Source organism: Camelus dromedarius, chromosome 21 (assembly GCF_036321535.1).
Source record: "Camelus dromedarius isolate mCamDro1 chromosome 21, mCamDro1.pat, whole genome shotgun sequence".
In the NCBI taxonomy this organism is placed as follows: domain Eukaryota; kingdom Metazoa; phylum Chordata; class Mammalia; order Artiodactyla; family Camelidae; genus Camelus; species Camelus dromedarius.
In genome coordinates this window covers 23,063,658-23,089,393 of record NC_087456.1, presented here as the reverse complement: position 1 = coordinate 23,089,393, position 25,736 = coordinate 23,063,658, and the positions used below count along the sequence as shown (strand labels likewise).

The 25,736-nt window shown below is 46.4% G+C and overlaps 1 protein-coding gene across 2 annotated transcripts in view; it reads right to left on the bottom strand.

Moving 5' to 3' along the window:
• Positions 1-4,325: 4,325 nt before the first annotated feature.
• Positions 4,326-25,736, bottom strand: part of TLR5 (toll like receptor 5) — a 34,379-nt gene continuing 12,968 nt past the window's right edge. The window contains exons 3-4 of one of the 2 annotated variants that reach the window (XR_838134.3): positions 23,119-23,326; positions 4,326-4,601 (exon numbers count right to left, since the gene is read on the bottom strand). Coding sequence is in view for 1 of the 2 variants with exons in the window: in XM_010992762.3 (XP_010991064.1) it covers positions 17,748-20,328; positions 23,119-23,150 (2,613 nt within the window). In the remaining variant the exon portion in view is untranslated. Of the gene's footprint in view, positions 4,602-11,025; positions 20,329-23,118; positions 23,327-25,736 lie in introns of those variants that run through there. The other variant, XM_010992762.3, reaches the window with a different exon arrangement.

The following is a 25,736-nucleotide window of genomic DNA, read 5'->3' as shown; positions in this document are numbered from 1 at the left end:
CCAGGGTCCTCTTCAGATGTCTCCCTTCTCACAAATGTTGGCCACAGCCCCGGAGGGTTTGGAAGTTGCTAGAAAAGCTCCGTGTGTAGGAGGGTCTGTGGCAGCTGCTCTATCCGATCTCACGCCCGCCCTCGGGGAAAGGAGCCTCCGGGAAGCGTTTGGCGTCCCCGGCAGATCTAAACCAGGCTCCCAGGGGCTGTTTTCCTTAGGCGCAGAAGCAATGGAATCTGTCTGATGGTCTCCGAGAATCTCTTCCCACTTAATAAATTCTGTTTGAAAGGAATGGTAATGGTTTCAGGGACAACGTGTTCGAGACGGTTGGGGCCAGTCAGGAGAGCAACGAGTTCATGGCTGCCAGACCCACTGACACTGGCTTTGAGTCAGGCCATGCGGGAGGACACATGGCCCAGCTAGACTCTGGGAAGGTACAAATCTGGAGCTGGAGTGGGGCCATGTCGTGAGCAGAGGGATGGGTCGGGAATGCCAGAGCCAGAGGACAGCACAAAGGCAGGAAGGGCAGAGGGGGAGCCCTGGGGGAGCCCCTCTTTGAGGCTGTTCCAGAAAATTGGGTCTTGAGAGCTCCTGGTTGCCGGCGCAGTGATGCTAGCAGTGGGCCGGTAGCCAGTGACAGTGACAGCAGCCGTGCTGCTTTGGAGAGTTGGCACTGCTGAGGGCTCTGGCCTCGGAGGCCCCCGGGACTCTGGGGGGTGCCCATGTTCAAACCAAGAGGCAGGGAGCCCTGCTGTGGGCTTGATGCGAGAGGAGGCTCTAGGCACACCCCCATCACTGGGGATGGATAAATACCCGTGTAACGTGTTTCACACATTATGTTTTCATGTAACATGTAGTGGTAATAAACACAAACCGACATTTTTCTAGTAATTTACAGCTTACAAATCCTTTTGTGTATTTATGAGTTGATCCCTAAGTCTGGGAGCAGGAGCTCCTCCAGGCACTACTAAGGAACACTGGGGAGTCAAGGAGTGTACTTTAGATAAAGCTGGTATCATCATCATTTCCATTGCACAGATGAGAACACTGAGGCCCAAGGAAGCTGGGGCTCCCTGAAAAGCCAGAAGTAAATAGCAGAGGCAGAATGTGTGTCTCTGGGCCCCTCCTCCCGTTATTCCTACATTCAGCTGTTTATTGAACACATACTATGTACCAGGACTCACAACAGCCCTGCAAAGAAAATTCTTTAATAGGAGATCCGCTGTGCTTGAATTTTTAGGTGCACTTAGGGGAATCAAATCTGCTGGCCCCCTTACCTCTTTCCTGAGCTCAGTAGTCCACCTCCCAGTGCCTGGGATTTAGTGCATGTGCCTTCACATGCAGGTTTGAAATACTTGCATCGGTCCAGAAAAACTCTTGCAATTGTCTCCAGAGTCAGTGAAGGTGTCGGCAGGAGTTTAGGTCTTTGAAGACAGGCTCTGGCGTTTGTCACCTTCCCAGCGTGCTGCTGGGTGATAAGCGATGCTTTGCTCTCTGTTCTCTTCTTCTTTTTCTTCTTCTTCTTTTTTTTTTTTTTTTTTTTTTTAAGATTTGTTTTTAACGAAAAGAACTGGCAATTGGCAACATCCCTGAAGCTTTTTAGTAGGGCTCCTATAATGAGGTTTGCTGAAATTCTGGGTAGGAGATGTTTCCTCCATAGGCTCAGATGCAGGATTTTAAACTTTTGTGATGTCTGTGGCCTTTTTCCTCTGAGCCAGCTGGGTCTGCTTCTTCAAAGATGTCAGCCCCAGCCTTGCCAAGCTTGGAGTTTACTGCTCCACATTAGTGCATTATCTGGCGGTAAAAATAGGTCAGTGCTTTTTCTTCCCTCTCTTTAAAGAAGAAAGTGTGTGTGTATGTTTTCCAACATCCCATCCGTCAAAGGCAGTTGAAGCAATTTTAGCTCACTTTTTCCCCCAAAAGATTCACTCCAAGACTGACTCATTGTGGAACACGTCAAGGAAAATTTTTTCCTGTGAAAGTTAACTGCAGTTAACGAGGAGGGAGCTGTGGGCAGAAAGAATTCCTCAGTGTTTGCTGTGCCATCAATTACGCTGCAGTCTGACAAACACGTATAAAACACGTAACAGATCCACGGCCTGTTCCTCCCATGTCTAGATTATTATGAGGAGTGAACCCTTCTTTCCATTACAAATCTGCATGGCTTAATTTTCCCAGCTGTAATTTTCAACACGACGAAATTACACACACATGCACACATTATATTCTTTGAAAATACTGACGAAGAAAGTCTCTTAAAAACACATAAATCGAGGCGTCAGTTCAGCCATGAGTAAATTTGCTGTCTGCTCAAAAGGATGGGTTAGAGGACTAAATGCAGAACAGCTTAAACGCTTTTTAAGCCAGCTCTGTGAAGACTGTGCGTTTTAGCCTACCTGTACTTGACTTCTGTTTCTTCCAAGTTCAGAAGTATCCTTATGGTCCTGTCTGCGAGCTCAGGCACGGGCATTTGTGGCGAGGTTTATGACTTCACCCGGTCCTTCCCCTCCTCCCCTTGCCCACTCCCATTTTATTACCCACCCCCATCCACGGACCTCCTGCTTCTCCCGGTCCTCAGTTCTCCCCTTCCACTGGGTCTTCTTTCCATGAGCAAGTCAACACCCTCCAGGCGCTTCCATCTTAAGGTTGAATAAAACCCTTCTCTTTGCCGCATCGCCCTCCCTAAACACCGCACGTATTTTCTGCCCTTCACAACCGAGTTGCTTGCTAGAGCAGTCCACACTTGAGGTCTCCACACTTTCACCCACTAGTCACTGCCCGAACAACAGCTGTGTGGGTTCCTGACCCTGCTCTGAGTTCATCAGTGACCTGTGCACAGCCAAAGCCGGGCCTCCTCTTCTGGGATTTTCATATAGCATTTGACAATGACCATCCATACATCTATACACCCATCCACTCATCCATCCACCCGTCCATCCATCCACCCACCTACACATCCATCCATCTATCCATCCTTCCATCCATCCATGTATTCACGCACCTGCATAACCATCCATCCATCCATCCATCCATCCACCACACAGATGTCTGACGTGTCTCTGTTTTTGGACCCAGCCTCCTAGCTTCTGTGACACTGCTCTCTCCTGGTCTACTCCTGCCTCTCTGGCTGCCCTTCCTTAGTCCCCTCTCCCAGCATCTCTTCTACTTGCCCTGTAAATATCAGTGTTATCCAGGGCCCTGCCCTTGACCCTGGGGTTGCTCTCTGTCCACACCCTTCCACTTTTTGCCTCAACTTCGCCCTTGATACTGATGATGCTCAAAACTGAGTCTGCAGCTCAGGCTTCTTCCCTAAGCTCCAGAAAGCCCCTGGGCCCCTCCACTATCAGGTCTTCTGATTCAAAGTTATCATCTTATCTGCAGCCCACTCTTCACTCTGTGATCAGAAAATGGCCCCAGAATCCTGGGGTGGGGGTCGTCTTGACTCTTTTTCTCCTTTGGTCAAGTTCAGATCCCTCCCCTTAATGGCTCCTTTGTGCCTTCAGAGAACAGAGCCCAGTATTACCCAAGAGAGGGTCAGCTCGACCTCCAATCCACGTGCCCCAACCTGCCTGCTTCTCATTGACCCGCACTGCAGCCCCTTGGTGTTGAAATAATAGCAGCTAACATGTAATGAGCACCTACTGTGTACCAGGTGCTGAGACAAGCACCTATGAGCTCAGTACTAACATTACCTCAATTTTACAGATGGGAAAATTGAGGCCCGAAGTGGTTTCTCTTGGCCCTTCATGTGGACAGCTTCTTAGGGAGTCCAGCCTGAGGGGTCCAATATCACTTTTGGCTGCCCCTTTGTGCTTGACGCCACAATCCCAGAGCAGCCGCCAAGCCGACCCCCACCCAGCTCAGGTCAGAGTCCTGGGCCCTCATTCTTTTCTGCCTCAGTTCCTACAATTTTTGTTAATTTAAATTTTTTAAAAAGTCTATTAACTAAAATCCTCTGTCCTCAGGTGGTATGTTTCCCACCCCTCCTCCTCACTGCAGGAGGATTATTTCTTCAAAATGCTAATCCTATCTTGTCCCCTCTGTCTTAAAACACTTCAGTGACATCTCTTTGTTCTTAGGACACAGTCTGGACTCTCGGCTGGGAGTGGGTTGTGGCGGCTCCTCTGACCTCTGCCTTCCCGAGGCAGCCCCAGATGCCCTGCCCAGCCCTGCTGAGGTCCAGAGTCCGGCCTCCCTCCTGTCCAGCCCTCCTCCTTTAACATGTATCTCTCCTCTGTGCCAGCAAGTGCCGTGCTGGCCACTGAGAACAGAGAGGCGGCAGACACACTAGCAGACAAAGAGCAGGAGCCCTGCTCTCCAGGTTCACACACATGTGGGATGAGCCACATCCTAGAACAGTTTTAATACAGCGTGACAAGTACTGAAATGCATCGCTCCTGGGTTCCTCGATTCCCTGGTCCACACCCTGCGCCTCCAGCGCTCTCCCCTTCTCAGCTGCCTGCTTCCTGCTCAGCCTTCACATGCCGGTGGGGCGTGGTGCAGGGCTCCAGGTCCAGGTCATCTCCCGGGCCCCTTGCTGGAGGCTGGTGGGTACCTTGGCCACATCTCAGGAATAGCCTTGGATGCCAAGGTAGGGTCTACATTTCATCCTAAAAGCAAGAAGATGCCAATTAAAGACTGTAAGCTGGGGGGACAGGATTGGGTTGGTGGATGGAAAGGTCTTCCAGCTGCTGTGTAGGGGAGGAATGAGAAGGCGGGAGGAGCACCCAAAGCAACAGTGCCAGCGCCTGGGGCATGACGGAGTCCCGGGGCAGCTCACAAAACACCCAGGCCGGGTGACTGCAGCGGGCTGGGTCTGCATTGTGAGCAAGGCCACAGGAGTGACAGTGATTCCGCTGTCCAGCCGAGGTTGACAGCACCAAAAAGGGGTAACGGTGATCCTTGATGCCTTAATTTGGGTTCCTGTGAGAGAGCGCCCCCCGGGGGAACTTAGAAACAATGCCCAGCTCTGGCCTCCAGGGAGTCCGGCGTAGTTTATTTGGAGCGGGGCCCGGGTGTGGATACTTCTGAAAAGCTGCCGGGGTGATTCTGCCGCGGGCCCAGGGCTGTGGACCATCCGGAAGCCGTGTTGCAGTGACCTGGGGAGTGAACTGGACTTGGAGAGCACTGACAGAGCATGGTGATGGCTTGCACGGGAGGACCTGAGGCAGGACGTGAAGGCCAGGATGTGCCCTGCTTTCCTGATTTGGTCAAGGAGGTGAAGGATGGCAGAATATTGCACCCCAAATATGCTGTTTTGGCATATTGATTATTTTGAGCTACAGACACCTGAGAAACAGTCAATGCAAAGAAAAGCTTTAGCTGAACTTCCTTTATCTGCCTAAAGACGGCTCCTCCAAAAGAAACATAACTGGTCATAAATCCCCTCCCTGGGACTTTCATCAGTCAGGGAAGACTGACTCATCACAGGACAGGAGACCAGAGAGCGACACCGCATCCAGACTCCGTCACAAACCGTATCTCCCGTCTAGTCTCCCGAGGGCCCATTCACCTGTCCCCAGAATCACTTACTCTCCCCTAAGAGGCCTACATCCCCTCGCCCCTTTCCCTATGAAGATGATATTTAAGTCTGAATTCTAAACCATCTCAGGGAGTTACTCATTTTTCCCCGGGTATCTCCCGTGTCTACAGGAGGTACACATGTTAATAAACTTATTTGCTCTTCTCTTGTTAATCTGTCTTTTATTACAGGAGTCTTAGCTAAGAACTCAGAACAGTTGAGAGAAAATGATTTCTCCTCTTCTACAGGGGCAAATGGTGGTCCCTCCCGACTGGGGTCAGTTCGCCAAGCCTCTGCTCTAATCCTCGCTCTGCAGCTAGGAACAGAGGATAAATTCATTACATAATGACACTATTTCAGTGTGTTCCATTTTTAAGAATGTCAGATCCTGCTGTCTGAGACCTGGGGAACCTCTGACAGTGCTACCCCAAGGGACTCCCTGTTCCAGCGGGGGATCTGGGCCCATGGAAACATGCCGAGCCTCCCACGAGGAAAGCATTGGACCAAAACCACAGGATGTGGGAGTGGAAAGGGCACCTTAAAGACCCTCTCTGTCGCCACAGGCTCTGTGTGTGTGGGAGGATGTGTGTGGGCTCATCCACAAGGGAGCAGTTTGTACTACTGCAGCTCATCAATTCCAAAACACATTTCTTTCATACTTAACACTGAGCGACCAGCATGCATTATACAAACAATTGCCATTATTTAAATGGCAGTTTTTAAGATACATGAGTGGTACATCCAATAAAGGAATAGCTTGTAATCAATGACATCTTAGATACGATGGCATTACTTCGCTTTTATTTTTATAACCAGCTTGGAAATCCATTGAACAAGATGTCTGTTGGCCAAATACATCATCATCTGCTTCATGGAAATAATGAAAAATCTGCCAATGAAGAAAGCAAGCCCTTTGTCGGCTGAGGCTGTGACACCCACATGTTGTTGATGCCCTGAAACTTCAGGTTTGTTCTGACCCTCGGCAGGAGCCTAGGGACTTCCTGTGGAGACGGTGACCCTGGGGCTGGCAATCCTATCCCCAGCGTTCTGGGAATGCTTCTATGCTGTTCCTGCTTTTCCTTCTACTGTGTTTTCGTGACAGCTGAGGATCTGGGCTGGGCTGGGCAGTAGTTTGTAAACTTTACTGGGCAGCCACTAGGGCTCATCCGCACTCACCACCATGGCGGTAGAGACTACAACACAATCTAAGGAGGCCAGACAAATAGGTCCTGCGTGCCTTCCACAATTTTCTTTAGGGCTGTGTTGTATAAATGGGTTTAAAATGGCCCCTGTGCACCGGCCCCTAGGCTGTTCACTTCTGCACAGTGGTGCAGAAACACTAGCTCCATGCTCGCCCTCACCGAAGTCAAATTTTTACACACCCAATGGCTTTAGATACAGCCCAGATAAGTTTTTTTTTTAAACCCATTTAGAGCCTGCCTGCTTTTAATAACCTCACAAACCTGCACCCAACATCTGCTGGCCATAGAGAAGACAAATCCCAGGTCTATAAAAGACCCCAAACTGTGGCTGCCCTTCGGAGCTCTCTGACCTAAAGACTCTGCACCATGCTGCTGAATGACCTCACCTAGACACGTAGTGCCCTTGCTCTCTCCCCTTCTGGGTGGTGGCCCTGAGCCTCTGTCCCTGGAAGCTCTCCTGCTGCGAGGGACTCTCCCTCCCAGGTAACCTGTCCAAGTGCCATCTAAATAAAGCGCGCTGTGTGCACTGCCACCTAGTGGTCATGCTCTTTTCCTGCATCAGCCCTGAAATCCTGGAATTCACACAGTGTAAACAGACAGATAAACCTAATCTTAAACATGGACCCCCCCCCATGAGGCTTCCCTGGAGTCTGAGCAGCAGGGGTGATAACACCATTGAAACGCCATCGTTTTTTACCTGAAGACAGAATATATGCAGGGGTCAATCATTACATATGCAGAAAGATTCAAGATTAAAAAAAATAGCATCCTCTCCCTTCATGCAAAGATAAAAACACATTAAAAATTACAGAGCAGGCGAGTGAGCATGCTCGGTTTGTTGCTCTCCTCTGCGGGGTGCGGAAAGGGCGGCCGCCTGGACAGTCCCAAGGGAGCTGACTCAGCTCCCGTTCCCAGGAAGAAGACTCCGCTCTCCCCAGTAGGGAATATCAATGCGCATCTCAGCCGGGGAAGGAGCAGGAGAAATAGTGAGCATCACTAGAGGCCGTTGCACTTGGGCTAGATGCCAAATGCATGGATTATTGCAAATAAGACTCACAAAACTCTGTTGTTAGTCCTATAATACAAATGAGGAAACGCAAACTCAGGAGAGTTCATTGACTGGCCCAAACTCACAAATCTAATCTGCGGAACCACTGGGATTCAAAACCAGATCAATCCAACTCCGCCAGTGAGAGGTTTGACCACCTCACCCTGCTGCAGAAATTCCACCGGCCCAAGCATTTCACACCGGTTCTCATCAAGGGCTGGATGAAGGATGGAAGGGCTGTGGATAGGAATCGTGCCTTCTCCTTCTGCCTCCCCCACCGTTATGGGCAGAGGAGGGCAGGCAGGACTCAGGGGACAGGCAGACCCTGTGAACACCATACATCCTGGAGGCAGATTGGGGTCCGGACCTACAATGGGGCGAGGGAGCCACAGCAGGGCTCTGCCTGCTCGCGGCCCAGCTCCACTGGCCCAGGGACCCTATCAGCCTTCCAGGCTCCTCGCTGGCCACCTCCAGCACCTGGGCCACGGAATTCCCTAGCCAAGCAAGAGTGAAGCCCAAGTGACGTGATGGAATGGGATGCTGAGACATCAATAGAAGATTCTAGTTCTTTTCCAACCCACAGCCAGGCTCTCCCACTCTGTGTCAGACCAGCCAGGAACACCTCACCCCTCACCCATCTCTGGAAGGATTGACCTTCCCTGTGCTGGTTTCCTATGGCTGCTGTGACAAGTTCCTATGGACTGAGTGGCTTAAACAATAGGCTTTTATTGTCTCCCAGTTCTGGAGACTGGAGGTCCCAGATCAAGTGTCTGCAGGTTCGCTCTCTGGAGGTTGAGGTTTTGAGGGGGTGCAGTTCAACATGTGATGCTCCATAGCCCACACTTTTTTCTTTTCTATGATGGTTTCCTTTGAGCAACTGGCCATTGTGGTAGGAGAGCCCCCTCACGTTCCCAAACCAGCTCCCGGTCCCCTCCTCCTAGGGATGCAGGAGTCGCTGAGGCTTCTGGATGCATGTTGTTCAGTGTGTGTTGTTTCCTCTGAGGCCACAGAAGCCCCATAGCAGGGCCCGGGCTGCCTGCAGGGGACACAGGATGGACCCTTCAGATTGCTGCCCTGCACGATGTTTTCAGGTAACACTGTGGCTCTGTTCACAGCTGCCCCCGCCACCTTAGGTAATGTCTCTGAGGTCTGGGCTCGCCCAGAATCACTCTCCTTCTGCACGTCTCCTGTGGGGACACAAGCACGCCAAACCCCAGGTCCATGCGGGGCCCTGAAAATACCACTCAGAGGATGCAGAGTCCCCTCAGGGGCTGGAGCACCTCTTCAAGGGAGCACCTGACGGTCTCAGGACAACCAGGAATCACCACCTCTCCCCACCTTCAAGGCGGCTTCTGCAGAGAAGAGCAAAGCCAGGAACATTTCCCTGATCCCCTTCCTGCCTGGTTCCTGGTTAGAGTTTGCAAATGAGAGATGCTACTAAAGTTAGGAAGCAGGAAGAGGAAAGGCCATCATTCTTTGGAGGCAGTTGCAGCGAGAGCTGTGGAAGCTGCGATTTGGGATGTCTTCCTGGAGCGCTCTCAGGCAACATCCCTGAGCTGCTGCACAGGAAGCGGGTGGGAGCTTCCTAAAGGCTCTTGGCAGTGATGTGACTTCCGGGTCCGCCTACTTGCATGTTGCAGGCTGGCCTTTGGCATTGGCCTCCCTGACCTCCACTCTCTTAGGTCTCCCTCTGGTTCACTGTACCCCTTAATTCTCTAAGTTGAAACTTTGAATGCCTAGGGTGACTTCTGTTTTCCCAGCTGAATCCTGACTGAAACAAAAAGAAAGAGCAGATGTGCAGGGAGGGCAAATGTTTGCAGTCAGCTCTGAGAGTGGGCGTCCGCTGGTGGTTTGCTAGGACTGGGCGGTCGCGTCTTGGCAACGAGGGAAGAACAAGGGAGATCCCAGCAAAGTGAGCAGCCTCCCTGAGCAAGCATTTCAGTGGCCCAGTAAGAAGAAGCAGAGCCAGAAAAACACAGACTTGCATGGAGTTGGGGGGTGTAGCCTAGTGGCAGCCCACATGCTTTGTGTGCACAAGGTTCTGGGTTTAATTCCCCATGCCTCCCTTAAGGGAAAAAAAATCCCAAAAATTAAAAAATAAAATTACCCCCTCAAAAGAGAAAAACGCAGATTTGAATCACTCACTAACAGTCGCCCTGCTTAACCTGAGTCTGAGTTTCCTTCTTGTAAAAGAGCGGAAGATCATCCAATGATTAGAGATCGTGAGTGGGGAGGTGACCACTCATCAGCCGAGCCTGCCCTGGGGCTCAGGTGAGAAGACTTAGGTGGACTTCCCAGCATGGAGACCAGCAATAGAAATGCCCAAAACATGTTCATTCTTTTCTTCCTTGGCAGAGACAGCCATTTGCTTAAAAAAAAAGATGCTCCCAGCAGCTTTCATGTGCCTTTACTCAGCCTGAGGCTACAGCTTCTAACTCTTCCTTGCTATTCAGAAGGAAGAAGGATAAGGAAGCAAAGGACAACCCCTCAGTGTCCGGCCAGCATTCCCCTGGGCTGGGGTGCGTCTCCTGCTAGAACAGCTCCCTGGGGCTCTGCACTCAGCCCCCCAAACCAGGGCAGCAAGCACAGATTTAAATATAAATGTGAAAAGTAGAAAGACTCCAGAAGAAAACACAGAGGAATATCCTCATGACCTTGATACAGGCAAACATTTATCACATAAGAACACAAAAACACCAACTATAAAATAAATTGATAAATTGGTCTCCATCAAAATGAAAAGCTTTTCCTCATTAAAGAAACTGTTAATAAAATGAAGAGGCAAGCTGTAAACTGAGAAAATATTAGTGATACATATGTCTGAGGAAGACTCGTGCCTGCAGTGCATAAAACACACTTGCAAATCAATGACAAAAAGATAAACAACTCATTTAAGATGGACTCAAGACATGAACAGACAGTTATTAAGAGAATATATGCAAATGGGTAACAAGCACGTGAGAAGGTATCCAACATATTAGTCATTAGGAAAATGCAAATGAAAACCACTCTAAGATACCACTTCACGCTCACTAGAAAGGTTAACATGCAAAAGGTCGACCACACCAAGTGCAGGCGAGGATCTGAAACAACTGGAACCTCACGCTTGCTTGGTAATTCTGCGAAATGTTCTTCAGCATTTTGGAAAACTGCCTGGCAATTTTTTTTTTCTTCAAAGTAATGTATCCCTACCCTATGACCCAGCAATTTCAGTCTGAGATAGTTACCCAAGAGAAATAAAAATACAACCACAGAAACATCTGTAAAAGAATGGTCCCTGGTAGCTTTATTTGTAGTAGCAAGTAACTGCAAACAACAAATCTCAACAGGAGACGGGATAAATAAATGGTGGTAAATCCACACAATGCGGTGAAAGAGAGCAAACCGCTGATGGATGTGACCTCGTGAAGAATCTCAAAAGATCATAAGTAAAAGAAGGCCGATGCAAAGGACTGACTGAATGATTCCGTTTAGGTGAAGTTCGGGAAGAGGCAAAAATCAATCCAGGCTGATGGAAGTCACAACAGTGGTTATCTGAGTTGGGGCGGGGGCAGGTACTAGCCAAAAAACAGTAAGAGGGCACTTTCCAGAGTGATGTCAGTTCTCTGTATCTTGACTGAGGTCTTGATAACATGGGTGTAGACAGTTGTCAAAAGGCACTGAAGTATATATAGTTAGGATCTGTCCATTTCATTTTATGTTTAAAGCAAACAAACAAACAACTCAGGGATTTCCTTCTCAGATTTCCAAAGGCATTGCCTAAACTTCCAAAGAGGTCAGTTTCACCCCAGGGACAGAGCAGAGGAACTGAAGGCAGATCCAAGGAACCAGGGAAACTTGGATGGGCGATTTACACGACACAGCCCTGTCTCCATCAGCCGCCGGGTGTTAATGTGCATTTATTTTGTGCTAGAACTGTGCTACTAGTTTCTACATACTTTTTAATCCTGGGGGGGGTGGAAATTACAACAACAAACCAAATCCTGAAGCTCCAAGCAGTGAAACCACACACAGCCAGGGCATCTCCGGGTTCCAAGCCGAGTGTTTCCTATGGCTGTGTCTGGGGTGGATGCGAGCTGGGGAACGCCTGCCCCAGGCTCACTTGAGGCTGCAGACTGAGTCCAGCTAGAGGCGGTGCCTTCACCAGCCAGTGCTCCCTCCTTTGTTGGACGCTAAGCCTGAAGGTCCTCCCAGGAAGCACCAGTGGTGACTCCTGGTCTCCTCTCCAAAAGGGCTTTCTTGTTTTCACAGTGTTTTCTGGAGCACAGAAACACTGGTTACTTATTTTTGCAAATCCCTCCAGGCTTGGCACGACCTGCAGGCCTGGAAGATGCTGGCCCTACAACACAGCTGCAGCTGGGGAAAGAGCTGGGGACCCATTCATGGCCAAGGTCATTGGAAAAACCATGAAAGCGGCCTCAAGTGTTAGGTCCTGAGAGCTGCTTGAGCGGCAAACCCAGGTCAGCTCCGCAGAAAAATGCCCCAGGCTCCACCACACCAAAGCACCTGCTTCCTGAGGCGGCTGGGGCCCGATGAGACATGATGTCATTGATTTTATCACGTCTCAGAGAGACAACATTCCCGCAGAGGAGACAGGAAAACAGGGGCCTGCAGAGGTGACCTGCCTGCGCTGGGAAAAGAAACACTGTTTCCAGCCTGCGGGAGCAGGGCCCCCAGTTTCAGGAATAACGCTTCCTTGTCACACTCGCCCAGACCTGTGGGGCCTGAGAGGACCACAGCCTGAGCGAGTTCCTGCCATAGAACTGTCTGGAAAATAAAGATGTTTAAGACAGGTCTATCTAAATGGAAGTTATTGGGGTCATGGAGACATCAGATGTTTGATGGCTAGTAAAACAGAGGAAGCATTTCTTTAATCTTAAAAAAAATAAAATTGAGCAAAACATCCTATGTATCATTCACATGTATGGTCACCTGTTGAAAGAATGTTGTTTTTCTTTGCTGGTTCTTTTGTTGGTTTAATTTTTAAATTCTAGCTAATTCTATTTTCTTTGTCTTCTGTCAAGGACAGAAGTTAGTGTCTCCATTTTATCTATGTAAATACTGGCTAAATAGTCTGTCTATATTAAAGTATTCTTAATGAAATGCCTGCACAGGGTTGAACATTAAATAATACCAGAGGCTCAAAATGAAAGTTGGCTGTGGCCTGTCCCACCCCCGCCTCCCTCAGTCTCCCTAAGCCCCCCAGCCAATCACTTGTGTTTTTCCTTTGGTTGGGGCTGGGCAGGGAAACACACCGAGACCAGAGGTCGATCTTAACAAAGATAAGGTATTTGTTTTTTTTTTTTAAACCGAAGAATAATACTATACAGAAAAGTGAACAAATTAATTGCTACAATGAAATGTCTTGTCACAAAGTGGACACACACACATCATCACTTGGATCAAGAAACAGAACATGACCAGCTTTTGGAAGCCCCCCTCCAACGTTCCCCGCCCTCATCCCCAAAGGTAACCATTAGCCTCATATGTGAGTTTGCCTCCTTGAAAATTGTTAAAAATGGAACCACGTAATGCAGTCATGCCTCGCTTCTCTGACTTAACATTTTTGTGAGATTCACGCATACTGTTGCATGTGGCTGCAGTCGGGTAATGGCTGTTTCTGTGTTTTTCAATAACCACAATTTATTTATCCCTTTTATGGTTGGTGGACATGTGGGTTGTTTCCAATGGCGGCTACTGCAAATAATGCTGCCGTAACATTTTTGCCTTCTGGTGCATGTGTGTGTGGGTTTCTACCAATGAGTAGAGTCATGGTGTCACAGGTCACATGTGGGTTCAACTTTGGTAGATACTGATGGACTGTTTTTGAAAGTATACCAATTTACATTCTCACCAATAATGCAGGAGAGTTTCAACCGCTCCACATCCTTGCCAATACTTGATACTGTCCGTCTTCTTAACTTTAGCCATCCTGGAGGGTGTGTAGTGGTATCGTGATGTGGTTTTAATTTGCATTTCCCGGATAACTAAAGGAGGTTGAATATCTTTTCATTTGCTTTTGGCCACTGGATATCCTTTCGTGAAATTCTTAAGCCTTTTGTCAATTTTTCTTCTGTGTTGTCTTTTTCTTCTTGGTTTGTCGGGGGGCTTTCCTATGTTGGCTATGGGTCACTTATAGATGCATGTCTTATTCTTCCATACTGTCGTTGGCCTATTTGCTCACTGATGGCCTTTGGATGGGTGGGTCTTAATTTAAATGTGGTCCTCCTTCTTGATTTCAGTTGTTCCAAGTCCTTCTCTTGTATCTTAGCTCTACTTACTGCCTTATAGTTCCCCAGTACCTCCAAATAGACTTAAAAATAGTTTCTTTACCTTGTTAGATGTTCCTGATGGAAGAATTGGGCAGAACTCCCTCAGGCAATCACCATTAATTGTCTAGATCTTCCCTCTGGCATTTCCATATCTCCAAATACAGACTCAGAATGCTCTTTCTTGATTTAACATTCGAGACATTTTCAATTGTGGTAGATGAGAATTTATCTATCTTACACTTGTACCCACATTCTTCTCTTCTCTGACATAGTTATTTTGTAATTTCCAACTCTCAACCACATTTCCTTTACATTATATTGAGACTATCTAAATGATATTCACTGCAAGACATTTTCAGGGCCAGCTGTACTTGAGATTATGAGTGGTATTCTCTTTGAAGTTTTCAGCAGCCCCAACCAATATTGTAAAATTTCCCAAACAGCCTCAATTTCAAAGACAGCAAACACTTGCTGTTCTTAAACTGAATTGGAGGAGTTCCTCCTATTTAGGAGTGACCCCAAAGGGCGATGCTGTATGGAATTTATCAGTCTACCGAGGCCTGACTCTGAGTTGTGTGGACCACCCGGTACCCACGTCTCAACACGGCGCTGCTGCTCTCATCTTGTGTCAGAGACGCCACAACTCTTGTGAAGTGGGACTTGGCAAAATAGCCTCAAAAACCATTCCAACTGCTGAGATTAGTGATGGAAGGGAAGACGAACGAAGAGAATTTAAGAAACTTTTGGGTCTTTGCCAGAAAAGAGAAGTTTTGTAATAAATTAGAGAGGAGTGTTGAATTCTGTGGTGGCTGAGAGGTAGGCCATGAACTGGTCCTGAATAAAGTCTGTATGGAAATGTCCAAAGGTAACTTTTTCAATGAGTTTCAGTAGGAAGATTATGCCATTTGTGTGTTTAAATAGTAGGATTCCAAAAGGCTGCAGGACAGACTCCTCTCAGATGTCAAACGTGATCTGTGTTCTGACTTATCGTTCTTATAAATACACGTGCACCTGTCATTTCACACGTCCCAGGTTTGGTTGGAAAAGAGAGTCACGGGGAAGGTCACCCAAAGCAAGAGGGGTGCCGAGTGTAGCACTACCTCCTCTCCAACCCCCCAGCTCCTCCTTCAGGAGTCATGTTCTTACAGGAGGTTCTGCTCGGGAGACTGCATCCGTGTCTGAGCTGCCCAGGCCCCCGGAGAGCCATGGCTGGCGAGCAGGTCAGGCAGGAGAGATTGCGCTGAGACGAAGTGACCGTACTGCCGTCTTCTGGATCTGTGGTTATCACTGTTACTGGCAGCAATACTTTGTTGCTGCTTTTTGTCTTGCTGGATTTCTTGGCTTGTGTTGTTTGTTTTATGAGTGGAGGTAATTAGATTTCTTCCTTGGTTTCCGCTTGGAGGAGGTACTGGGGATTGAACCCAGGACCACTTGGGTGCTGAGCATGTGCTTTACCACTTGAGCTATACCGTTCCCTTGTGGATTTCTTAGTATGAGGTTCACAAGGAGCTTCTTGACCCTGTTTCCCTTTCCCACCATCCCTCCATCCTAGCCCAACTCCTGGCTACTAGTCTAGGAGCTCCACCCATGCCCTGTCATTTGAGACAAAGTTCAGCAGGTTTCTTAGAGCCTGTGGTCTCCTACCCTTGCAGCACCTGTGTGGATGTCCCGCTCTCCTGGTCCTGCCCTGCCCATCCCAGAAGCACCTAATAGCAGCAGCTTAGACACTGGGGAGGCAGGGTTCTGCACTGTGCTTCATCCATTCACCAGGCATTTATTAAGCACACACTACAGGCCAGGCAGCGTACTGGGCTTAGGATACAAAGATGACAAGACTCAGTCCCTGCCATCAGGGGCTCACAGCCTAGGGTGCCTCTGCACACCCGCACACACATTGGCCAACACAATGTTGTATATCAGTCAGGTCATAAGGCACGGGTGGTGGTGCTAGGAAATTCACTGGGCAGACGGAGGAGGGTGGGGAGAAGGAATTCCAGAGGGAGGAAGAAGCATGGAAAAGTATAGGTGGGAAAGCCTTGTGTGGTCTGGAAACGGTATGGGATCTGTTACAGATCTTTCCTTATGGAGCTTATAGTCTAGAGGGGGTGGGGGGCCAGGCAGGCTCCCGATTCTCAAAGGAGGCAGGAAACAAGAAGAGTTTGTTTTAAAAGGACAGATAAAGTGCAAGCGTTTGCACAAAAAGGAGAGAGGATCTGGGCTGGGGGCATCCCAAGGAGGTTTGGTGGGCTGGATTTTGAAGAACAGGTAGGATGGATTGCAGGGATGGGAGAATATCCCAGAAGGAAGCAGCAGAGCTGGGGGAGGGGATGTGGCTGTGCCAAAGAACAATGCTAATGGGTGTTTCAAGGAACAAAGAACAATGGGAGCAGGGCAAGCTCAGTCTCAGGAGTCAGAGGGGCCCCACGAAGCTGGGATGACAACAGCCTGTGTGTGTGTGTGTGTGTGTGTGTGTGTGTCTGTCTGTCTGTCTGTGTTGTAGAAGTTAGGATGCAGGGAGGACAGTGAGGGGAACAGTGTGACATGTGAAGTGCTGAGTCCCCGGCTGGGTTGGATTTGGAGGCGTCTGTATGGGAAGCCATGGGGTAACTTGGGCACCTTCCTTGGTTTAGATTTCCTTAATGCTTTTGCAAAAATATTTCTATATTGAAATAAACAGGAAACAATGCAAAATACATATAAATTTCTTTTAAGATAAAAAAAATACAGCTTCTAAGAAATTATGACTGCCTCCAGAAGGTCCCCTGGTGTGAGCATCCTTCCATGACCATTAGAGCAGCTCAGGATGAGATCTGAGATGCCCCGATATCCTTGGCCAATTTCACTCTCATGGCAACTCTATGAGGTAGATATGATGACACCTATAGATAAGAAAGCAGACCAGCAATGGTGTGTAACGTGCTCGAGGTCACACAGCTCATGAGCAGCAGAATCAGAACTCACACAAGGATCTGGGTCCCAAATCCAAGATCTTTCTGTAACAGGTTGTGTGGCTGATAAATGGGGTGTGGTGGGGCGAGGGTGGGGAATACAGCTGGAAAAGGTTGCTGCTAAATCATGGAAGTTCTCTTATGCCAGGTGGAAATAAAGATTGCAAGCAAAAAAGAACATTCACTGCCCACTAGACCCAGAAGGTAAGAAGAGGAGCGGAATGGCCACAAGAAACCTAATCATTCTCCTGTCAGACTCTCCGTGGCCCCCCTCATCCCTGAGACTGAGCAGTGGCACTGTTCCCACGGCAGAAGCAGGAAGCACGCCTCTTTTTCCATTTGTTTTCTACTTAGTGTTGTTCTGCAGGGCTCAGAGTTCCAGGTCATCAGCCAGCTCCTTCAGGAACTGAACGCTGGAGACACCTGGGTGTTGGCCATCTGTAACTTCACTTGAGGCGCCCTTCCCATGACAAGGATTTACCCCACAGTCAGTGCAACAGGAGGGAACAGTGTTATTGGGTCTGAAAGGAAATCAGTGGAGAGTTGGGATGCTCTGGGGGTGGCTGCAATTTTCTAGATCTATTCCTTTCCATGCAGAGGTTGGTGAGACAAAATGTCATGTTCCTGTGAAAATCAAGAGATTTATGTTGTCTTCATAGTAGGAAAGCAACAAGTCCCCAGAGGACCCCCCTCATGGTAACTTAGTGGAAATACAAGGTGAAGAGTTATCTGTGGCTTGAGTTAAGTGTTAAACTGTTCCTTTGACTAGGAGATGGTGGTTGTACTTTGCAACTGAATGTCATTGTCTTTCTTCTTTTCCTTTCCTTTCTTTAGAATGTGTTGAGAGAGTTTGTTAAGAAACCAGCCAACATCCTGAAGATCCTCAGGCCACCTCAAGTACTGCCGTTTCTGTACAAATCCTCTGATGGACTGATGCTTCATCAGCTGGTACTGGGACAGGGACCCGACCACCACCATGATGAGGGCGCCATTGAGGTCAGCTAAGCACCTGCTCTGGGCGTAGCTGAAGGCTTCGAGGCACCACCCATCTCTAAGGAAGTGTCTGCTCACAAGACAGACAATCTTTCTGCTGCTCCACACGGCATCTTGGATGTTGGCGATGTGGTTCTCCCCTGGCACAAAGTCTCTTTCTTCAAAGCACAGGTTAAATCTGTTTTGGTCGCTATACTGAGCGTCCAGGTGTTTGAGCAAAGTATTCTGCACCCATTCAAAGTCTTTGCTACTGAAGCACAAGTAAGCATCGTACTTATACGTGTCTGATTCTCTTTCCTTGGCGGGGTCTTTGAACACCAGTCTCTGGGCTTTCTTATAACAGAGGAAACAAAACCCTCGGAACTTCGTGACTACAAGCATGGTCATGAGGAACAGAGTCAAAGTGACAGTGAATAAGATGAAAAGGGAAAACCTGAGGGACTTTAAAACTTCCTCTTCATCACAACCTTCCGTGGAAACAGAGTAGAGGGAAGTCCCAGCGTACGAACTCGGGTACACACAGTATATGTCTTCAGGAGACCCAAATATCGTGACATTGGTTTGATTGAGCCAATTGATAAAAGTGCTAAGTTCACACTCACAGATGAACTTGTTATGAGTTAGATCCACAAAACTGAGTGATGCAAATAAATCAGGATCAGGAGATAGGAGCTGGTTTCTGGATATATCCAGGATCTCCAAAGTAGCAGGTAAGTCACCAGGGAATAGAACTGTCAGCCTGTTGGAGCTGAGGCTGAGTCCCCTCAGTGCAGTTAGATGGTAAAAGACTCCTGGTGGGAGGAAATTCAAGTAGTTGTTATTCAAATACAGGATTTTGAGTTGGGAAAGCCCCTTAAAAACATCCCAACAGAACCCGGTTTCCCAGGCAAGTTGCAGCATGTTTTCTCCAAGGAAAAGCTGTTTTAAGCTGGGATTCTCTGCCGGGGCATGCCTTTGGTTACAAGAGGAAAGGCGATTTTGATTTAAAATGAGAAATTGGAGATGAGGGACCTGGAGAAGGAAGTAGAGATCATCCAGATTTTCCAGCCTGTTCTCTGATAAGTGGATGAAGTTGGCTGTAAGTGTGATGTTTGGCAAAGTCACCAGCTTATTGCCACCCAGGAAGACAGTAGGTATGCTGGGAATAAAATAAATTGTTGTAAGAGCATTATCCCGGAGATCCAAGGTATTTAATTTTTCCAGGAATCTGAATGTCTGGTCCTCAATGATCCCGATGTGATTCTTTTGCAGGTCAATATAGGCAACCTCAGGTAATCCATCAAAATTAGAATTATAAAGTTCCCCCAGCAGGTTATGTGACATATTGAGAACTTGGAGGTTGTCGAGTCCATAAAATGCTTCATCTGCAATCTTGTTTATTTTGTTGTAGGCAAGGTTCAGAACCTTCAACTCCTTGAGCATCTCAAAGAGTCGGAAGTTCAGGGAGAAGATAAACCCGTGTGAAAGGTCCAGATGTATCACCGAGCTCCTGGCCAGGCCAGCAAATGTGTTTCGGTCAGGTTCTTTGATGTTATGGAAGCCAAAGTGAGAACCCATAATGTGGTGAGCAAGAACCAAAGAGAAAACCTGGCTTCCATTGATGGCATGGCTGAAGTTTCTTGTGATGTCCACTGTCCAGCCATTGCCAGAAACATCGAGGGTTTCCAGGACCATGTTTCTGAATGGGTTCATACACTTTTCCCAGTCCACTGAGACCCTGTTGTACAGGTTATTATCAGCAAGGCTTAAAAAGGAGAGTGTTTTTCCTTGGAGGGGTTTGAGCCCATGCTCACATACAACTGGTATCTGGTTGAGGGAAAAATCAATGGACTTCAAAGAATTCAATTCCCAGAATGAAGGATGAAGGTGAAGACTCTGAATCCGGTTTTTAGATAGGTCCAAGCGAGTTAAAGACTCTAAATTTCTGAAATAACCATCTTTTAATACAGCATCGGAGAGACCACAATAAAACAGTCTAAGTTCAGAGAGATGGGGCAGTCCTTGAAAAGCATCTGGATGCAAGAAGTCTACCTGATTTTGGCCCAGGTCCAAGATTCTAAGATTGGGCAGGTTTCTGAAGGCTTCTTTGTCAATGGTCAAAGGGGTGAACTGAGTCCCGAGCTCCAGCAGCTGCAGCTGCTCCAGGACAGGGAAGGATGTGGTTGTGACTGTCCTGATGTAGTTGTAGCTTAGCAGGAGGCTCTTGGTGGTATTGGGGACCTGGGGGACCTGGGTGAGGTTGCAGAAACGATATAAGGCCATCTGACCATCGAAGGAGCAGGAAGAAATTCTAAGCACAGGACTGGCCATGAGCACCACTCCTAAGAGAAGGTCAAGATGATCTCCCATGTTCCTAGGGAGAAGAAGGGAGAGTGAAAACAGGCATCTAAGTGTAAAGCATTGCACACAGGTGCTTAGGGCTTGGGGGATTCCTCTATGATGTGGTCATTCCCTTCAGCCTGGACCCTTTGTTGCTCTGGGTCCATGGCCACGGCTGTTGGCAGATACCGACTGGTGTAGACAGAGCTGTTCTCACTCGCTAGCTTTTTTCTTTTTTTTTTGGTCCAGGTCTTTTTTTTTTTTAACTGAAGTGTAATCAGTTTACAATATTGCATCAATTTCTGGTGCACAGCATGTTTCAGTCATACATACATGTATATATATTCATTTTCATATTCTTTTTCATTATATGTTACTACAAGGTATTAAATATAGTTCCCTGTGCTATACGGTAAAAACTTGTTGTTTATTTTATATATAGTAATTAGTATCTGCAAACGTTGAACTCGTAATTTATCCCTTCCCATCCCCTTCTCCTCTGGTAACCATAAGTTTCTTCTCTATGGCTGAGTCTGCTTCTGTTTTGTAAATAAGTTCATCTGTGTCATTTTTTTTTTAAAGACTCCACACATAGGTGATATCATATGGTATTTTTCTTTCTCTTTCAGGCTTATTTCACTTAGAATGGATCTCCAGGTCCATCCATGTTGCAGCAAGTGACATTATTTTATTCTTTTCATGGCTGAGTAGTATTCCATTGTATGTGTATGTGTGTACATATATATATATACACACTAAATAGCTATATATACTACATATATACACTACATATGTATGTGAATATATATATGTGTGTGTGTATATGTATACATATGTATGTGTGTGTGTGTGTATATATATACACAACTTCTTTATCCAGTCATCTGTTGATGGACATTCAGGTTGTTTCTGTGTCTTGGCTATTGTAAATACTGCTTCTATGAACATTGGGGTGCATGTGTCTTTTTGAATTATAGTTCCCTGCAGAAATATACCCAGGTCACTCTCTATCATATATATTGCATTTTTCTACATAGCAAGCACCATTCTAAGTACTTTAGAAATATTTCATTTAATCTTTATAATTACTGTGTGTTCATTCATAAGTTCATGCCTGCCTTCATTCAAGATCTGCTGAGGGAAGTTGGAGAACACAGCAGGAGGAGACACATTTTTGCTTCATCTCAGTCAGGGACCCCATTCCTAGCCCATGGGAGGCTCAGCTGATGAGTGGAAGATAAATCCACCCATTTTCTTCACGCTCTAACCTGTCAAGTTCATCTCCATTCATCCATCCTGACCCCAGACACAGTACATCTCATCATATAAAAACTGGGTACTTTACATCATTTCTCACAAAGAGTCAGATTGTATCAGTTTAATAAAAATGTATTAAGCATGTCCTGCACACCTGACCCTTATATTTATGGATGACACACACTAGTGGGAAGCGGGGGCATTTTGGAAAGTGGAATTAAAGTTCAAAGTAATCTCAGTAGATAAACTGAAGAATTATCAGGAAAAAAAAAAGAAACCAGGCAGGGCAGATTTGGGGGTTACATTCAGAAGAAATCCCCAAAGGCAAACACCAGTCCCTCCTCTCCTGAAGGTTTGACACAAGCCCTCTCAGGGACAGGCTCTGTAACAACATCATCCCTGTAATTCTCTATTACATATTTATCATTTACATCCTGCGTATTTCCCGAAAGCATCCCATAATATCAAATTTAATCATAATTGATAAAACAAACTTAAAAAGGGCAGGCACCTTCAAAGAAAGAGACAGACTTCGCGAGGGACAAGGTAAGAGACAGTTACTGCAACGGGCCCTCACTCAGTCTCTGAGCTTCCAGGTTTGCGAACCATAGTGCAACAGGAAAGAACAAATCTGACTCCATATTGGATCTGTTCCTTTAGCTCTAACCCTGGGCTCTGTTTCCTGTGCTTGGTTATGCTGGCTCTGCACCTCTTGTTGTAAAAGAATGTTGCCTGTAGCCTGAAATATACAGGAGGGTCCATTCTCGAGGCTCTCCATTCACACAGCTGCTGAAGGACAAAGTCCTTCTTACAAGTTTTGAGGTCGTGGACTCCCTTGAGAATCTGATGATAACTTCGAACCTTGCCCTCCAAAAATGCATTTACATCATAATACAAATTTTGCATCCAATTTCAGAGGGTTCGCTGACCTCCTGAAGGGTACCCCTTTCAACCTCATGGTGAGACCCCTTAGTTTACATATGACAACCACCACATTTTATATTCTAGAACAAGGCTTGGAAAACGTTTTCTGTAAAGTGCCAGATGGTAGGTATTTTAGGCTTTGCAGTCCAAATATCATAGTTTGCCAACCTCTGTTCTAGAAGAAAAGAGAATAGAGACTGATTTTACAAATGAGGATTTTAAGTGACTGCAAGATAAACATGTTCTGGTCCCGAACTGACATTTGCAGGAAAGAACTAATGTGGCTCCCAAGTTGCTGACAGTTTTGCCGCTGTTGTTCTATCCAAACATCAGGATGACTTCTCATCCTGTGTAAGCGGACAGAAAAGTCCCTGCAGAGACATGAGAGTGAGAACAACAGCTCAGAATAACAGAGTTACAATGTTTAGTTTCAATTGTCTTTTTCCAGACCATTCAAGGCTGGCCTCCAAATGCCTACACTGAACTAGGGTGGCTTGGCCTTGAATTTGTGATAACAATTGAAAGGAAGCCCCAGACAATAGATGTTCAATATACTGAATTTTCAAGTCCATAGTAGGGGAGCGAAAACTAAACAGTTAGGTGGATAAGGCCAGCTGAACAAATAGATTTTAAAGAAACTTACCTGGACTTGGCATCATACAACAGAGATAACATGCAGACCTGCTTTCTTATGGAATAGCTACATCTTTGTCTCTGAAGCAGACCTCTAGGGGTCAAGTGCCAGGACAGGTGAGCAGGAGAGCCAGGTGAGCTGGTGAGCTGACAGGAGTCTGGAGGGGCTGTTCGTGAAGACAGAAGCTGGGAGGAGGGACCACCCAAGCAGGATTATCCTGGAATGAGAGCCAAAATGGGTTGAAATAACCATGAATGGGCACTGAGACAGGACAAAACTAATTTAAAGACGAGGATCAGGCGATGAAGTTCTCTCAGATCTGACCAGACCTCAGAAAAATGGGTATCCGAGAGTGACTGATACGTAGGAGCGAGAGAGAGCAGGAGGGGAGCAGGTGTGGACATAGGGGAACCCCAGAGAGAAGATCGAGTGACTTAAAACACCAACTCCTAAATGGGTTGAAGCCAGGGGGAGCAAGAGAGATGAGAGTGTGTGAAGCAAGAAGCCTGTGCCAGTGGTGGGCCACTGGCTCCTCTCGGGAAGCGCAGGTTGCTGAGAGCAGCTTCTGACCCCTCAGAAGAGTGCGCCGCCTAGTGGTGTCTGGGGTGCTTCCTCTGAGGCAGCCAGGAGAGGGACAGGGCAGTGAGCTCTTAAATCATTGTTTTTTTATTAAAAAAAAAAAAATTAATGGAAATATAGCCAGTTTACGATGTTGTGTTCATCTCTGGTGTATAGAATGGTGACTCAGATATACACATACATACAGACACACACATATATATTCTTTTTCATTATAGGCTATTACAAAATATTGAATATAGCTCCCTGTGCTGTACAGTAGGACCTTGTTGTTTATCTATTTTTTTATATAGAGTAGTTAGTATCTGCAAATCCTGAACTCCTAATTTATTTCTCTCTCCTTTGCCCCCTGGTAACCACAAGTCTGTTTTCTATGTTTGTGAGTCTGTTTTGTAAATAAATTCATTTGTGTCTTTTTTTTTTATTTTAGATTCCACATATAAGTGATATCATATGGTATTTGTCTTTGTCTGATTTACTTCACTTAGTATGATAATCTTTAGGTCCATCCATGTTGCTCCAAATGGCATTATTTTTCTTTCTTTCTTTCTCTTTCTTTCTTTCTTTCTTTCTTTCTTTCTTTCTTTCTTTCTTTCTTTCTTTCTTTCTTTCTTTCTTTCTTTCTTTCTTTCTTTCTTTCTTTCTTTCTTTCTTTCTTTCTTTCTTTCTTTCTTTCTTTCTTTCTTTCTTTCTTTCTTTCTTTCTTTCTTGAAGCATACTCTGAGATTTGGTTGGTCTGGAGTGTGGCTAGGGCATCCCAAGTTGTTAAATCTCTCCAGATGAATCCAGCTGCAGAAAGTCGGCTCACCTAGTCCTGTGGTTGCAATTCTGACTGCATCTTGGAACCACCTAGGGTGCTTTAAAACTCTACTGACCCAAGAAATTAGACATAGAACTACCACAGAACCCCACAATTCCACTTCTAGGCATGTATACCCCCAAAGAATTGAAAGTAGGAAGTCAAACAGATATTTGCACATCCACATTCATAGCAGCATTACTCACAATAGCCAACTGGTGGAAACGATCCAAATGTCCTTTGACAGAGGAGGAGATAAACAAAATGTGGTCCATCCCTTACCATGAAATATTATTCAGGCTTGAAAAGGAAGGAAATCCTGGCACAGGCTTCAATAAGCTTGAGCCTTGAAGACATTATGCTAAGTGAAATAAGCTAGTTACAAAAGGACAAATGCTGTGTGATTACACTTAAATGAGGTACTTAGAGTAGTCAAATTCAGAGAGACAGAAAATAGAAGAGAGGTTGCCAAGAGTTGAGGGTAGAGGGTAGATGGGGAGTTATGGTTTAGTAGATTCAGAGTTTCTGTTTGGGAGGATGAAAAATTTCTGGAGATGGAAACTTGGTGATGGTAACACAACAATGTGAATGTCCTTAATGCCACTAAACTGTGTATTTAAAATGAATGAGGTACCTATCACCTCACACCAGCCAGAATGGCCATCTTTATAAAGTCTACAAATAATAAATGCTGGAGAGGGTATGGAGAAAAAGAAACCCTCTTCCACTGTTGGTGGAATGTAGTTTGGTGCAGCCACTATGGAGGGTAATATCCCACTCCTGGCATATATCCAGAGAAAATTCTAATTCAAAAAGACGCATGCACCCCGATGTTCACAGTAGCACTATTTACAATAGCCAAGACATGGAAACAGCCTAAATGTCCATCAGCAGATGAATGGATAAAGAAGATGTAGGATATATATAATGGAATATTATTCAGCCATAAAAAATGAAATAATGCCATTTGCAGCAACATGGATGGACCTGGAGATGATCATATTAAGTGAAGTTAAGTCAGACAGAGAAACACAAGTATATATGATATCACTTGTACGTGGAATGTAAAATCAAAAGATACAAGTTTTATTTACAAACCAAAAATAGGCTCTCAGACATGGAAAACAAACTATGGTTACCAAAGGGAAAAGGGCAGGGGATGGGTAAATTAGGAGTTAGGGATTAACGGATACACATTACTATATATAAAACAGATAAACAACAAGGACCCTCTGTATAGCACAGGGAA